The sequence below is a fragment of the Panulirus ornatus genome, chromosome 10 (genome assembly GCF_036320965.1).
Source record: "Panulirus ornatus isolate Po-2019 chromosome 10, ASM3632096v1, whole genome shotgun sequence".
In the NCBI taxonomy this organism is placed as follows: Eukaryota; Metazoa; Arthropoda; class Malacostraca; order Decapoda; family Palinuridae; genus Panulirus; species Panulirus ornatus.
This window is the reverse complement of record NC_092233.1, coordinates 55,168,156-55,182,361: the sequence shown is the minus strand read 5'-3', so window position 1 is coordinate 55,182,361 and position 14,206 is coordinate 55,168,156. Positions and strand designations below refer to the sequence as shown.

Genomic DNA, 14,206 nt, shown 5'->3' with positions numbered 1-14,206 from the left:
TATTATATTTAAAAGCACTTATATGTCTACCTTGCATACTGTATAGAGTCATAACTTCACAAAGGTCTGTCCTGTTAGTTTGATCATGTGCTTTTTCTAAATTCATTAATACTGAATGCACTTTCCTTTTCTTCTGTAGCGGTTTTCTCCATTTCTTGCCATGGTGCAAAAATTTGGTCTACACTAACTTTTATCATGAAATCACGTAGGTAGCCAGGTAAAAGGGGTTAACTAATCCTTTTAACCCTTTAACATTTGCAAATGAAGGTCTTCACCATGTGAACAACATTCAGAGACAGAAATCTCAGCATTGAGAATTCCCAACAAAGTTTCAAGGATACTCTCTGGATAGTGGGTGCACATGGGTGCCAAAAGCTTCCAGTAACAGTCACCTTGCAGACATGACAGGAGTGGTAAGTGCACAGTTTGTGTTGGTGTATTCATATTTGCCAATTTCTGCAGATATGTTTTTAGTACTTATAAATGTTACTAATAAAGTATTTTTATGAATTATTTTATGTATAAAGGAATTAAGGAAAAAGGAGGAAATAGTAAGAGACTTAAGCATGATGAAGAAATAGTGAGAATAGCTTCTTTCATGAAGGTATGACACTTGTATAAGTTTGAAAGTTCATGTTTCACCTTCATATATTGGACATGGATTGTGAGTGTGTGTGTGTGTTTGTGTGTGAGTAATTTGAGAGTTTTGATATTCTTCATTCACTCTGTGGCATTAGGAACAAAGTTTCACATCACTTTATAGCAGTTAGTTACTTTCTCCTGTGTGCTTTGACAAAAAGGATGGTGGTGAATAGGAAAATTCATGATGTGAATGTTTTTATTAAAGCCATGTTTAAGCAAACAGTTTCTCTGTCAGGTTTATATTCATCGAAGTGGTCGCACTGCTCGAGCCAGCCAGGAGGGACTTAGCATCCTTTTGATTGAGTCAGCAGAAGTCAGCAGATACCATCGGTTGTGTAAGACACTTAACCGAGCCACAGACCTGCCGCAGTTTCCTGTTGATATAAATGTTATGAGTCAAGTGACAAAGCGGCTCCGATTGGCTTCAACTATAGAGAAAATGGAACACACACTTCGTAAGACCAATGCTGAAAAGGACTGGCTCAGAAGAACTGCACAGGAAGCGGAATTACTTATTGAAGAGTAAGCAGACTTATCATTTTGCATGCTTAAAAGTTATGTGAACACACACTGCACAAAAACTTAAGCACGATCAGTGGTACATCACACAAATACTTCTTGTAGAAGTTCATTTGCGGCCACTATACCATATTCACATAAAGCTGTATGTAGGTAGAGATGTGATTTATATTCAAGTAAACAAGCATCACTACTTGTACATATTTACATTGATATGTAAACTGATGTACATCCATCAAAAGCTTAGGTAATCCTTCCCTGTATTTTAAGCTACAAGGTAAAGAAGCTATTATCTTCAGTCTTGTATCATTGCATAATAAGGCCATTAGCATTGCATAAATCAGGCAGATGAAATATTGTAAGTTATAGCAAGAAGAATAGACTTTTCAGGCACACCATACTAAGCTAAGCTTATTGTCAAACCAACCAGACTAGCCCATCTCCAAATTAATCACTAAATTATCATGGGTACTGTTATAAAGAAAAATGGAAGAAACAAGGGGTTACTCCTGAGACAGAATGAAAATATTGAAGGCATGAATTTGATGAATGAGATTAAACTGAAAGGTGATGCCAGGATGTTCAATGAAAATTTGGGAGTAGAAAAGTTTATGGGCTTTTTAAGTAAAGATGATATGGAAGAGCTAGGAACTAGACATTTGATAAGACCCATATTATGGCTGTGGTAGAAAAGCTTATGCTTAGAGTAAACCACCTAGAGGACAAGGTGAAGAATGTAGGGACCATGAAAAACTCTAGAGAGCACTAGAGTAGGTGGACAAACTGGATAACTGACGGAGCAAGACTGCAAAATAAAAAACTGGTAGATGCTGTTTATATGGTGTACATATAAAAGTGGGACCTCACAGGAAAGGTAGATGATTGCACAATGAGGCAGTCTGCCGCATTCAGTTAAGTGAAAGTGAAGGGATGGAGGAGTAAGAACTAAGAGATGATTCTTTAGCTAAGGAATGCCATAGGTCATAAAATGTAGTGATGTGTGTCCAGAGACTGCAGGGCTATTAGAATAGTAAGTTCTTGGTATCTTCATTATGGCAGTTGCATTGTGGACATGAGGGGTCTTGGGATATGTTGAAATGAAGTTTGTAGTGTTCGTCTGGGCGTGTGGCTTCTGATGATTGTATATTTAGTGTGTTACTGTTTGTTTAAGACTGAGTTGGGTGGGTATATGTTGTATTTGTTGGGTTATTTCACTGTATGTATGTTTTGTTAGTTATTTTGGGAGAATGGGTAAGATCTTTGAGTAGAGATTACTGAAGTGTGAGGCAAGGGTAAGCTTTTCTTTTCTACTAGAGGGTTGGTTGATTATGGAGTGGTTTGAGTGGGAAAGGTTTAGTGCTGTTCCACTGAACTGAGTGCTCAGCATGTTGAGGTGGAATTGTCCAGGAGGATCTTTGTTTCATTGTGAAGGTGATGAGTGTTATACAGATTGGTGTTACTGGACTCTACCTGCTCAAGGTTTCACCACAAAGAAAAATCACCTTTGATGAGGCTGTATCACTGGGAGTATAGTCTCATCAAAGAACTTCTTACTCCAAAGGATTCCACATTTCTTTGCTGTTGGAAGTAATGCACCTTTGGGAAGCAAGAGCCTTTAGAAAGAGGCTGTGGGTAACACCAGGACTGTTCCTTAGAAAGATTTCAGAGGGAAATTATGAATGCATTTGTAAGATATGTAGATTTGGACAAGAAAATGAATCCTTTAGCATCCTTTGCAAACAATTCAACCATCCCACCATGAACTATGCCTCACCTACCTGGTATTCCACCCTCTCCAAAGCAAATACAGCAGAGTTGCAGACCATACAAATAGAACACTCAGAACAATCATTGGCTGGCTAGCAACTACAAAATTCAACACTTGCATAAAGAAACAGAGATCCTCTCAAGTCTCACCTTAACATGCTCAACATAGACTCCCTTTCCTCCCAAACCACTCCATAACTAACCACCAACTCCCTGCTAGAAATAAGAAAGGTCACCCCTGCCTCACACTTCAGCAGCCTCTACTCACAGGTTCCCCCTTCAGCTTCAGCAGGGAAAAATATCTTTGATTTGAATTCGTCAGTAGATTTTTATTTCACATTTCCCTTTGCAGAGAAGACTACGATGATGACCATGAAAGAGAAAAATCCATGAAGGCTGCTCGTGAAAAACGTGATCTCCAGAACAAGCGGGCAATGTTGATGAAAATGCTTGCAACTCCTTTTATAACCTTTAATTTTTCTGGCAAATACCCAACTCATACAGGGTCTCTTGTTTTACCACTTGCTGCTGATTTTGATCAAAGTAATGGTAAAGATGATAAAAACGACACTTCAAATAAAGCTTTACATGTTATGAAAAAGGAGTCTAAGGAATATTCAGAACTCCTGAAAAAATTTAAGTTTAAAACCCCAGTACGGAGACTGAACAATAAGAAATTTAAGGGATTTCAAAAGAGGAAACTGAAACAGAAAAAAGGTAACTAGAAAAGTACAGAATAACAAAGATCGAATGTTAGGTAGTTTGCAGATTCAAATTTGGACAAATAAAGATCATTAGGTCTTATGAATAGGCCCATCACTGTTGTTCAGATTGTTTGGCATATATCTGAATAAGGAATGATTATAAAATATGTTGTTTGAAAATGTTTTATTATCCTTGAGGATAGGGGTGAACGAACACTATCTGTGAATCTCCTGTGTGCTAAATGAGACAATAAGAGATGTACATTGTATGCAAATAGCAAATGATACTGTTCACATCCTCCTGCCCCCATATTTTCAAAGGCAATATATGACAAAGGTTTACTCTGAGTACAAGGATGAAATCGTTCATCTGGTCGTTGAGATTAGTGCTTCTAATGGTATAAACACCAGCAAACTCCTCAGCATTCCTCAGGCTATCTTGAGGGAAGAATACTCTTTGTTTACTCTTCCAGGCTGCCACTTCATTTTGGGAATTTTCTTCTGGTAATTCTTCCTCCTATGGTTCAAGATGGTTAGTTATCTTTATAAGGAGGAGAAAGCCCAACTTCTCACCTGGAAGCAAGAAAATATAGGTACAGTGAGATTTCTAGGGACACTGGGCTCATGGAAAGCATGATAAAGCTGCTGCTTCCTGCAGCTCCTCATCAGTGCCTTGCTTCATTCAGGGGATCAAGCCCCTTTGAACCCATAACATGGACATCGAATACTTCAGGATCTTTGCCAATTCTATGTCCAGATGTCTGCTGATGATAATCAAGGCCATGGGGGAAATGACTTCAGTCGTAAAATGTAAGGATGACATCACCTTTGTAAATGTATGGAGGAGACAGACAAGGTTTATTTGTAGACACTTTATAACTAAAAAAGATTTTTCTCCAGAATGAGAGGGCAAATGCATAGCGCTCATTTGTCATGCTTGATTACTGATGCTGTTTCTCTCCGCCACCATGCATCTTATATAGTTGTCAATTTGAGGTACATCAGGGATTGACCTCAATCGTATATCTATATTTCATTATATTCCTATGAGTCCACGGGGAAAATGAAACACGATAAGTTCCCAAGTGCACTTTCGTGTAATAATCACATCATCAGGAGAGACTCAAGAGAGAAATATAACAGTCAGTTGATATACATCAAAGAGATGAAGCTAGGACGCCATTTGGTAAACATGCGATTGTCCAAGACAGGGCCTTCGAATTTAAGTCCGGGGAAATCACCCTTACTCTACAATTCATTGGTTCTTCCACATCCTGAAAGTTGTGTTCAGTTTTAGTCACCCTACCTAAAGAAAACACATAAAATGGAGAAAGTATAGCAATGAACTACCAAGATGATTCCTGGACTGAGAAACAAATCCTGTGAGATCAGATTGAACAACATGAATCTATCTAGTTTAAAAAGAGCTGGTTAAGAGGTGATCTAAAACAAGTATTCAGGACAATCAAAAGCTTTGATAATCTTGATCTGTCAAGTTACATATGACCATTTGTCTGATTTTACTTGTAGTAATAGATATAAACTAGTGGGCAAAAGTATTAGTCTGAATGAGGCAGAGTACTTTTTCATCAACAGGAATGCTAAAATATAAAACAATTTGCTAATATATGTTGTTGAAAACAGTACAATACAATTAAGAGTAGACTTGATAGATACTTGATAAATACTTTCATTAGTTGTGCCTTCATAGTCACAATGGCAATTTGCAGGTTACTCTCTTTGAATTACCTGTATGCCTTCCAACTTTAACCACACTAATTTGTGAGTTTCTGATATCTTTCACTATCATAAACTACCTTGAAAGGACCCAATGGTCTGTTGCTTTTTTAATTCCTTTGTACAATAGTAATGCCAAACGGCCTTCTCTCAGAAGATTGATTTAGCGAGGCAAATGAATTCTGATATAGGAGAGAAGTGACATGAATGCTTATATACCAATAGACTTATTCCCTAAAGATTTATTCGATACAGCTACATAAATATTCACATTGTCAGAAGCTCTCTTCCAAACAAAGTATGTTGGTGAACCATAAAACCTTTTAGTATAGTAAAAATTTGTAATGTTTTTCACCTGCATAGATGACCTTGCAGCTGGGTTATTTAGTGCAGCACAGCACACAGGAGAAAAGCCATACGAATGTTGACAATTCCCAATGAGTAAGTTGGTGAACAATATGAATATTCATTAAGGAGAGATGCTTTATCAATGTTCACATTGCCAAAAACCTTTTAGAAAAGTTATCTATTAAAACACGATTACAGTGGAAAGAAGCCATAACAATGTTCTAATCACTAAAAGACATCCTCCCATTGGAGTAACTTATTGCAGGACACTCCTGCAAGTGAGAATTCTCCTAGTTCCTGTGTACCTTTGTCTGCAGATATAGTGCAGTACATTACCGTTTAGACAGAAGATAATCCAAAAGAATGTTCGCATTGCCTAAAAACTTATACAGCCAGAATTATTACGAAGTCTAACGGATGAATGTTGATTTAGGTGAGAAGCCATTTTTCATGGACATTGATCCCTCGAGTCAAGGCTTCCACCTTCCACTACAACTAGTTATGTATGCAATAGTATATGCTATAGCAAACATCAATGTGACAAGATGATTCCCTGTAGGGCCATTTGGTGTCTCACCAACAGAGAATTTTGGTACTCCTAAGGAAATGAGGCTTTAAGTTGGTAATGGTGCAAACTCCATTATCTGCAAGAAGAATCATTTTCCAGAACTGGCCAGGACTGTTTCATAGTTGTATGTAAATGCTTGTGTCATGAACATTACATTCTTGAGGAAGAGTTCTAAACTTTGTTAAGCCCATCTTTGCTATACATAAAAAAAAAGAAAATCCTGCCACCAAGTCACTCTTGATTCATCAAATAGTAGAGCAATAACTTGAAAGTAAAAAAAATATATATGATAGATATGGTGTTTTCAGGGAGAACACTATGTTGCCTTCATCATTTTTCTGTTTGAAGTGGTATTAAGTTTTTATTAAGATATATATTGATGTATATACTGATGCCCTAACTCAGTTTGAGAAAGAGAATTACTACATCTAGAGTGACTATGTTGATAAATGTTTGTGGATCATTTGCTACTGGTTATAATTATATGAAGAATGTTAGTGAATAGTGTGCAAGAAAGTATGGATGTGAAAGTCAAGTATGTAGTTTAGGATACATCAGAAATAAGGGCAATGGAGATAAATACCTTGTGTAGTACTGTTAGAACTTGGAGGATGGAATATAGATGTGAAAAGGTTATTTGGTGTGAAAAAGCCATTAAAAAGGTACAAGGTGTAGGGATGAAAATCTTAGGATAGTATGGTGTTTAATTACATGTGAATGGCAATAGTTTGTTCAAGAACTACAGTTATAAAGAACTACAAGATAGGGAAGTATTCAGCTGAGATGGGTAGATATAGTAAGTGAACTGATTTAAAGCACAGTGATTATGGACTGGATGCAACAGAAGCATTCTATATGTGGATGTGGTGTGAGTGCAGACACTGGTCTCACTAGACAAATTCTTTCAGTGTATGCAGAAACAGGTACAAGTATATGATGCTCTCAGGGTGAAGTCATTGCATATCTAGCTGCTGAGACTAGTGTTTCCATAGAATGATGTGAGTACCAGCAACCTGCTTCAGTGTGACTCAGGCTATCTTTAGGGAAGAATATCTTTCTTTCCTCTGCCTGGTTTATACTTCATTTTGGGAAGTTCACTTCTGGGTGCTGTATTTCTTCCACCTATGTTCCAAGATGGTTGACTCATCCTTCTAAGGAGGAGAATGCCTTGCCTCATTGAGATCATCATCACCTTATGGACCCTAAACATGGACCTAAAATACTTCAGGCACCTTGCCAATTCCATGACCAGATGTCTGCAGAAGGTAATCAAGGCTAAAAATAGAGATGACAAAGTGCTATAATGTAAGTGGGACATCACTTTTGAAAGTGTAGTGAGAGGCAGACAAGGCTCTAGTTGCAGACCCTGTATGCAAAGTGAAAAAGTAAACTCTTCTATAATAAAAGAAATCATTGTTTCAATTATGACAAGATTCTGGTAGACACAGAAAGACATGGATTCATCAGTGATGCAAGGCTAACCAGACTTCGAAGACTTAAAGAAACTGGATAAAACTCCTGAGACCAGCCATTGGTATGGATTGCCCTTTAACTAATGCTGTTGCCTCTTCTGCAAGGTGTTGGACTATACTATTTTGGCACAATTCAGTAACTGACCACCACTTTCCCATTGGCAAATCACACAGAATTAATTCTGCTTGGATTAGCCAACAGAGAAGAAACATGTATATCGGGCATGCGCCATAACGTATATGGGGGTAATATCAACTAAAAGACGTTAGAGTACCAGCTAAGAGTGCTGTCAACATGAAATATTATATTGGAACAAATGAGAGAATCTAGACAGTGTAGGAGCTATGTGGTTCAGCTCTGCAGTAATACACCATTTTGTTAAACACAAGGTATGTACCTAGTAGACTTACTTTGTATTATTCCAGTGATGCCTGTGATGAGCCAGGTACCCATTTTATCGACCTACCCCTAAGGGTGGATGAACAGCTGGGATGACTGTGGAACGACTGCTGCAAACGTATGCACTCGACCCTGGGCGGGCCGTGAATATGCCACGGTCAGGAACGCTAACCGGCTACACCACGGGAGTCCATAACTTCTAGTGGTGGTGACTTATTTTTAATGAGGGCTGCAACTTGTGGGAAGAATTTTCGTTTAAATTTCTTATCTTTGCGGTACATTCTTTCTGTTGGCATGGTTGATGCACTGTGAGATGACATGATGTAGGAATGGACAATCATCTATAGTGAAGCTTAGGATCTTGGATTCCATACACTGTGTGAATGTTGGCCAATCTGCTTTCCTGTATTTTGTGTGCCATTTTTGGTGGCTGTGTGTTGTACGGGTTTGGTATAAAGGTTCAGAATGGGGATGTGGTCAGAGAGTTCATCATGTAGTTTGCTCCAGGTGGACCTCTTGTGCGAAATCCAACGTCCTGTAAGGTTATCTGCTGTGGGTGGCAAACTAGTTGAATAAGGTGATTTATGACTTCGTTCACCCTAAGGACCTTTAGCATGAGTATTGAGTTGTGCAGGATGATGGGCACTAAAATCTTCTCATAGATTAATGTTAGGCATGTTGGTCATCTTCTAAAGTTAGGGTGAGTATGTGGAAGCAAGGATGGAAGTATGTTGTTATTAATTGTTGTCATTAGTGCTGTGTCGTTGTATATTCATACATTGTATTTCGGGAGTGTTGTCGTTGTTCGTGATCTGTTTTGTGCTAGGAGTAGCGTCTGGGAATGGGATATTGTGATGTATGTCACGAATGTTTCTCCTTTTGTCCATGTTGTTTGTCTTTTCTTTAGGTTGTGTAATGATCGAAGGGAGAGAAAGGATCTGGGTGCAGGTGTGTGGTTCTTTGGATAAGGGTTATATGTATGTTTTGTTTTTTGAAGAAGGGTGAGTACGTCTGTGTGCTTGTTTCTGATGCCGTGGGTGTTGAATTGTATAACATTTCGTGTGTGAATGGATTTCTATGGAGTAGGAGGGTTAGCTGATGAAGCAGGGGGTTTGTGTATTTTTTACAGTCACTTTTGGAATGTTGACGATGGAATCATAATGGTTGAAAACGGTGCGATGTGTAAGAGCGGTTGTTGCACGTCTGTCATTTTGAGAGGTCCTTTATGGAGGGTAGTAGTGATGAGTAGCGTAGGTGATACCACCAGACGCAGTTGGAGCATTTGAGTGAATCGTACGTTCAGGTGATAAGGGTATGGCATCTTGGGCAAATGTACCCACAAGCTCATGTTTGTAGCAGGAGAACGATGGCTACAACAACATCCTCCAATGGAGGAAACAATGTGTGACTGTGAAACGATGCTTAGTTTTGACCCATGACCCAGTAAAGTGGCATTGGCCAGGTACAGTAAGAGACTAAGTTTTGCATAGGAGCAAGGGATTGTGGGGCACCTTTGAGACAGGATTGGAAGACATCGAATGAAACTCATGCTGATAACGAAGTTTTGGGGAAGAGCTTCTCTCCTTCACTTCTTGTTGCCTTGTCCTCATCCCTGGCAAGTTGGTCCTCATGATCATATTGCAGCCTCTTATAACCTGGGCGAAAATTCTGGGGGCCTTAAAGAATGTGTGGAAGTCGAGAACATTATCTCGGAAAGCAAAAATGGGTATGTTTGAAGGAATAGTGGTTCCAACAATGTTGTATGGTTGCGAGGCGTGGGCTATGGATAGAGTTGTGCGCAGGAGGATGGATGTGCTGGAAATGAGATGTTTGAGGACAATGTGTGGTGTGAGGTGGTTTGATCGAGTGAGTAACGTAAGGGTAAGAGAGATGTGTGGAAATAAAAAGAGCGTGGTTGAGAGAGCAGAAGAGGGTGTTTTGAAGTGGTTTGGGCACATGGAGAGGATGAGTGAGGAAAGATTGACCAAGAGGATATATGTGTCGGAGGTGGAGGGAACGAGGAGAAGAGGGAGACCAAATTGGAGGTGGAAAGATGGAGTGAAAAAGATTTTGTGTGATCGGGGCCTGAACATGCAGGAGGGTGAAAGGAGGGCAAGGAATAGAGTGAATTGGAGCGATGTGGTATACCGGGGTTGACGTGCTGTCAGTGGATTGAATCAAGGCATGTGAAGCGTCTGGGGTAAACCATGGAAAGCTGTGCAGGTATGTATATTTGCGTGTGTGGACGTATGTATATACATGTGTATGGGGGTGGGTTGGGCCATTTCTTTCGTCTGTTTCCTTGCGCTACCTCGCAAACGCGGGAGACAGCGACAAAGTATAATAAATAAATAAAAATATAAATAAATATATATATATATATATATATATATATATATATATATATATATATATATATATATATATATATATATATGTTATTTATCTATTATACTTAATCGCCGTTTCCCAAGTCAGCGAGGTAGCGCCAGGAAACATAAGCGCACATACACGTACATATACATGCATATACATATACATATCAACATATACACAAACATACATACACATACACAGTCATATACATATATATACACATGTTCATATTCATACTTGCTTACCTTCAACCATTTCCGACGCCACACCATACCACAGGAAACAACAACGCTACCCCCTACGTCACCATGGCAGCGCCAGGAAAACAGACAGAAAAGGCCACATTTATTCACACAATCTCTAGCTGCCATGTGTAATGCACCGAAACCACAGCTCCCTATCCACATCCACGCCCCACAGACCTTTCCATGGTTTACCCCAGACGTTTTAAATGCCCTGGTTCAGTCCATTGATAGCATGTGGACCCCGGTAGATCGACATCGTTCCAATTCACTCTATTCCTTGCACGCCTCTCACCCTCCTGTATGTTCAGGCACCGATCGCTCTAAATCTTTCTCTCCATCCTTCCACCGATTTGGTACCCCACTTCTCCTTGTTCCCTCCACCTCTGACACATATATCCTCTTTGTCAATCTTTCCTCACTCATTCTCTCCGTGTGTCCAAACCATTTTAACACACCCTCTTCAGCTATCTCAACCACACTCTTTTTATTACCACACATCTCTCTTACCTTTTCATTATTTACTCGATCAAATCACCTCACATCATATATTATTCTCAAACATTTCATTTCAACACATCCACCCTCCGTACAACACTATCTATAGCCCATGCCTCACAACTATATCATATTGTTGGAACTACTATTCCTTCAAACATACACATTTTCGCACTCCGACATAACGTTCTATCTTTCCACACATTTTTCATCGCTCCCAGAACCTTCGCACCCTCCCCCACCCTACGACTCACTTTCGCTTCCATGGTTCCATTCGCTGCTAGATCCACTCCTAGATATCTAAAACACTTCTCTTCCTCCAGTTTTTCTCCATTCAAACCATACCCCAACTAACTTGCCCACCGTGCAGAACCAAATAACCTTGCTTTTATTCACATTTACCTTCTACTTTCTCCTTTCACGCACTTTCCCAAACCAAGTCACCAACATCTGCAGTTTCTCATCTGATTCAGCCACCTGTGCTCTGTTCATTGGCGAATAACAACTGACTCACTTCTCAGGCCCTCTCATCCATAACAGACTGCATAATCGAACCTCTCTCCAAAACCTTTGCATTACCTCCCTAACCACCCCATCCATAAACAAATTAAACAATCATGGGGACGTCACACACCCTTGCCGCAGACCGACCTTCACTGGGGAAACAATCACTCTCCTCTCTTCCTACTCGCACACATGCCTTTACACCCTTGATAAAAACTTCTCACTGTTTCCAGCAGCTTACCTCCTACACCGTGTAAAGTGCCACTGTATAAAGGCAAGAGGTACAAAGGTGAAAGTTCCTGGTAAGTTGTATGAGAGAGTAGTGAGTGAGAGGGTGAAGGCATGTGCAAGGCATCTGACTTTGGAGGAACAAAATAGTCACAAGAGTGGTAGAGGATGTAGATCCAGTGTTTGCTTTGTAGAACGTGTTTGGGAAATACTTAGAGCAACAGAAAGAATGGAATGTAACGTGTATTGATTCTGGAGAAAGCAAATGACAGGGTTGAAAGAGGTGCCTTGTGGAAGATGTTAAAAATATATGGTGTAGGAGTACAGCTATGAGAAGCAGTGAGGAGTTTTTATCAAGAGTGCTTGGTGTGTGTGCGAGTAAGCAGAAAGGAGGGTGAGTGGTTCTTGGTCAAGGTGGTGTCTGTGGAAGTAAGGAAGGTAAATGCAAGGGTCTCGGAAAGAAGGGTGGGTATACATTCTGTAGCAGTGAGCGGGGCCTGGGAAGTCAGTTGTTTGTTGACAATGACACAGAACCGTTGGCAGATTTGCATAAAACACTGCAGACGTTCGTGTAAGAGTTTGGGATGTGTGTGAAAGGACGAAGTTGAGAGCAAATGTGAATAAAAGCAACGCTACTAGGTTCAGCAGTGCTGAGGAACAGGTTGGTTTGGGTTTGAGTTTGAATGGAGAAGATTTCGAGGAAGTGGAATGTTTTAGCTATATGGAAGTAGCCATGGCACTGAATGGACCTATGGAAGCGAAAGCAAGTCAGGGTGGCTGAGGGGGCGAAGGTTCTGGGAGTACTGAGAAATATATGAAAAGAGAGTCAGTGACTTGGGAGCACTGAGGAATATGTGGAAAGACAGTTAGATACGTGGGAGGTCGAAATGGGTATGTTTGAGGGTATAGCTGTCCTAACAATGCTGTATGGATGCAAGGCATGGGATATAAATGTGAATAAGTGGAGGAAGCTGGATGTGTTGGATATCAAAAGTTTGTGGACACTATGTGGTGTGAGGTGGGTTGACCGAGTAATCAATAAAAGGGTAAGAGAGAGAGGGGTTGTTATAAGAAGAGTACAGCTGAGAGAGCAGAAGAGGGTGTGCTTGAAATTGTTTGGATGCGTTGACATAATGAGTGAGGAGAAGTTGACAGGCGGAGGGGAGAAGGAGAAGGGGAAAATGAAAAGATGGAGTGAAGAAGATCTTAAGTGTTCGGGTTCTGAATATATAAAAGAGTGAAAGACGTTTATAGGATGGAGTACATTAGAGCGATATGGTATACAGGTGGTAACATGATGTCAGTGGACTGAACCAGGGGACATGATGTAGCCAAGGGAAACCCTGAATAGGTCTGTGGGGCCTGGTTGTGGGTAGGGAGGTGTGGTTTTGGTGCATTACACATGACAGCAATAGGATGGAATGTGAGTGAGTGAGTTCTTTTCCTCGTCTGTTCATGATGCTAGCTCGCTCATGCAGGAAACGGTGAACAAATATCAAGGAAAATATTCTTTCTTTCTAAGTTCGACTGACAAGCTTCAGCTGCTGAAGAGTTAGCCACAAACCAGACCATACACACAGAAAAAAAGTAAATTCAGATAATTGTATTTTTCCCATATTGAAAATGTAATTCTGATGACCATGTGTGAAATCCATCTCATTGAAAGATGCATTTTTAAGCTATGTAATAAGTTTTTCTTAATAATCCTGGATTCTTCTACTTTCACATTTCCATTACACTATCTGTACTTGCAAGGAATATGAGGATACTTATCTTAAGATGAGTACAGTGAAGTAGTAGTAAATTTTGTCCATAGCCTCTCATGAACCACTTTTGGATGAGTTAGCTGATGGTAAATTAACGAGAAAATGTGGGAGAAAGGTTGTGGGGTTCAAAGAATATCATACAATACAGTATTCATCTAATTGGCAGTTCTGTTGAAAGACCAGGAGCGATCGTGTGCCTATTTAGAAGTTCGTCTATAGTAGGAAAGGATGAGTGCTGGGATATCTCTATGTTAGACGAAGGTATGGGGTACATCAGGAGGCAGGATAGAGTTCACCGCTGTGAGGGGGAAAACAGGGTAAGAAGCATAAAGGGAATTTCATGGCACAGACAGAGAGAGAAAGAATCTGGTAGGAGGTATACGAGGGTTCATGTCAGAGAGAGAGAGAGAGAGAGAGAGAGAGAGAGAGAGAGAG

General features: G+C 40.0%; 1 protein-coding gene across 1 annotated transcript in view; it reads left to right on the top strand.

Annotated features, from left to right (window-relative positions):
• The window catches only part of LOC139750959 (ATP-dependent RNA helicase DDX24), a 33,524-nt gene extending 29,712 nt beyond the window's left edge, over window positions 1–3,812 (top strand). Inside the window, exons 10-11 of the mRNA XM_071665913.1 lie at window positions 878–1,164; window positions 3,281–3,812. Coding sequence (XP_071522014.1) covers window positions 878–1,164; window positions 3,281–3,653 — 660 coding nt within the window. The 3' untranslated portion in view covers window positions 3,654–3,812. The remainder of the gene's footprint in view (window positions 1–877; window positions 1,165–3,280) is intronic.
• The last annotated feature ends 10,394 nt before the right edge of the window (window positions 3,813–14,206 follow it).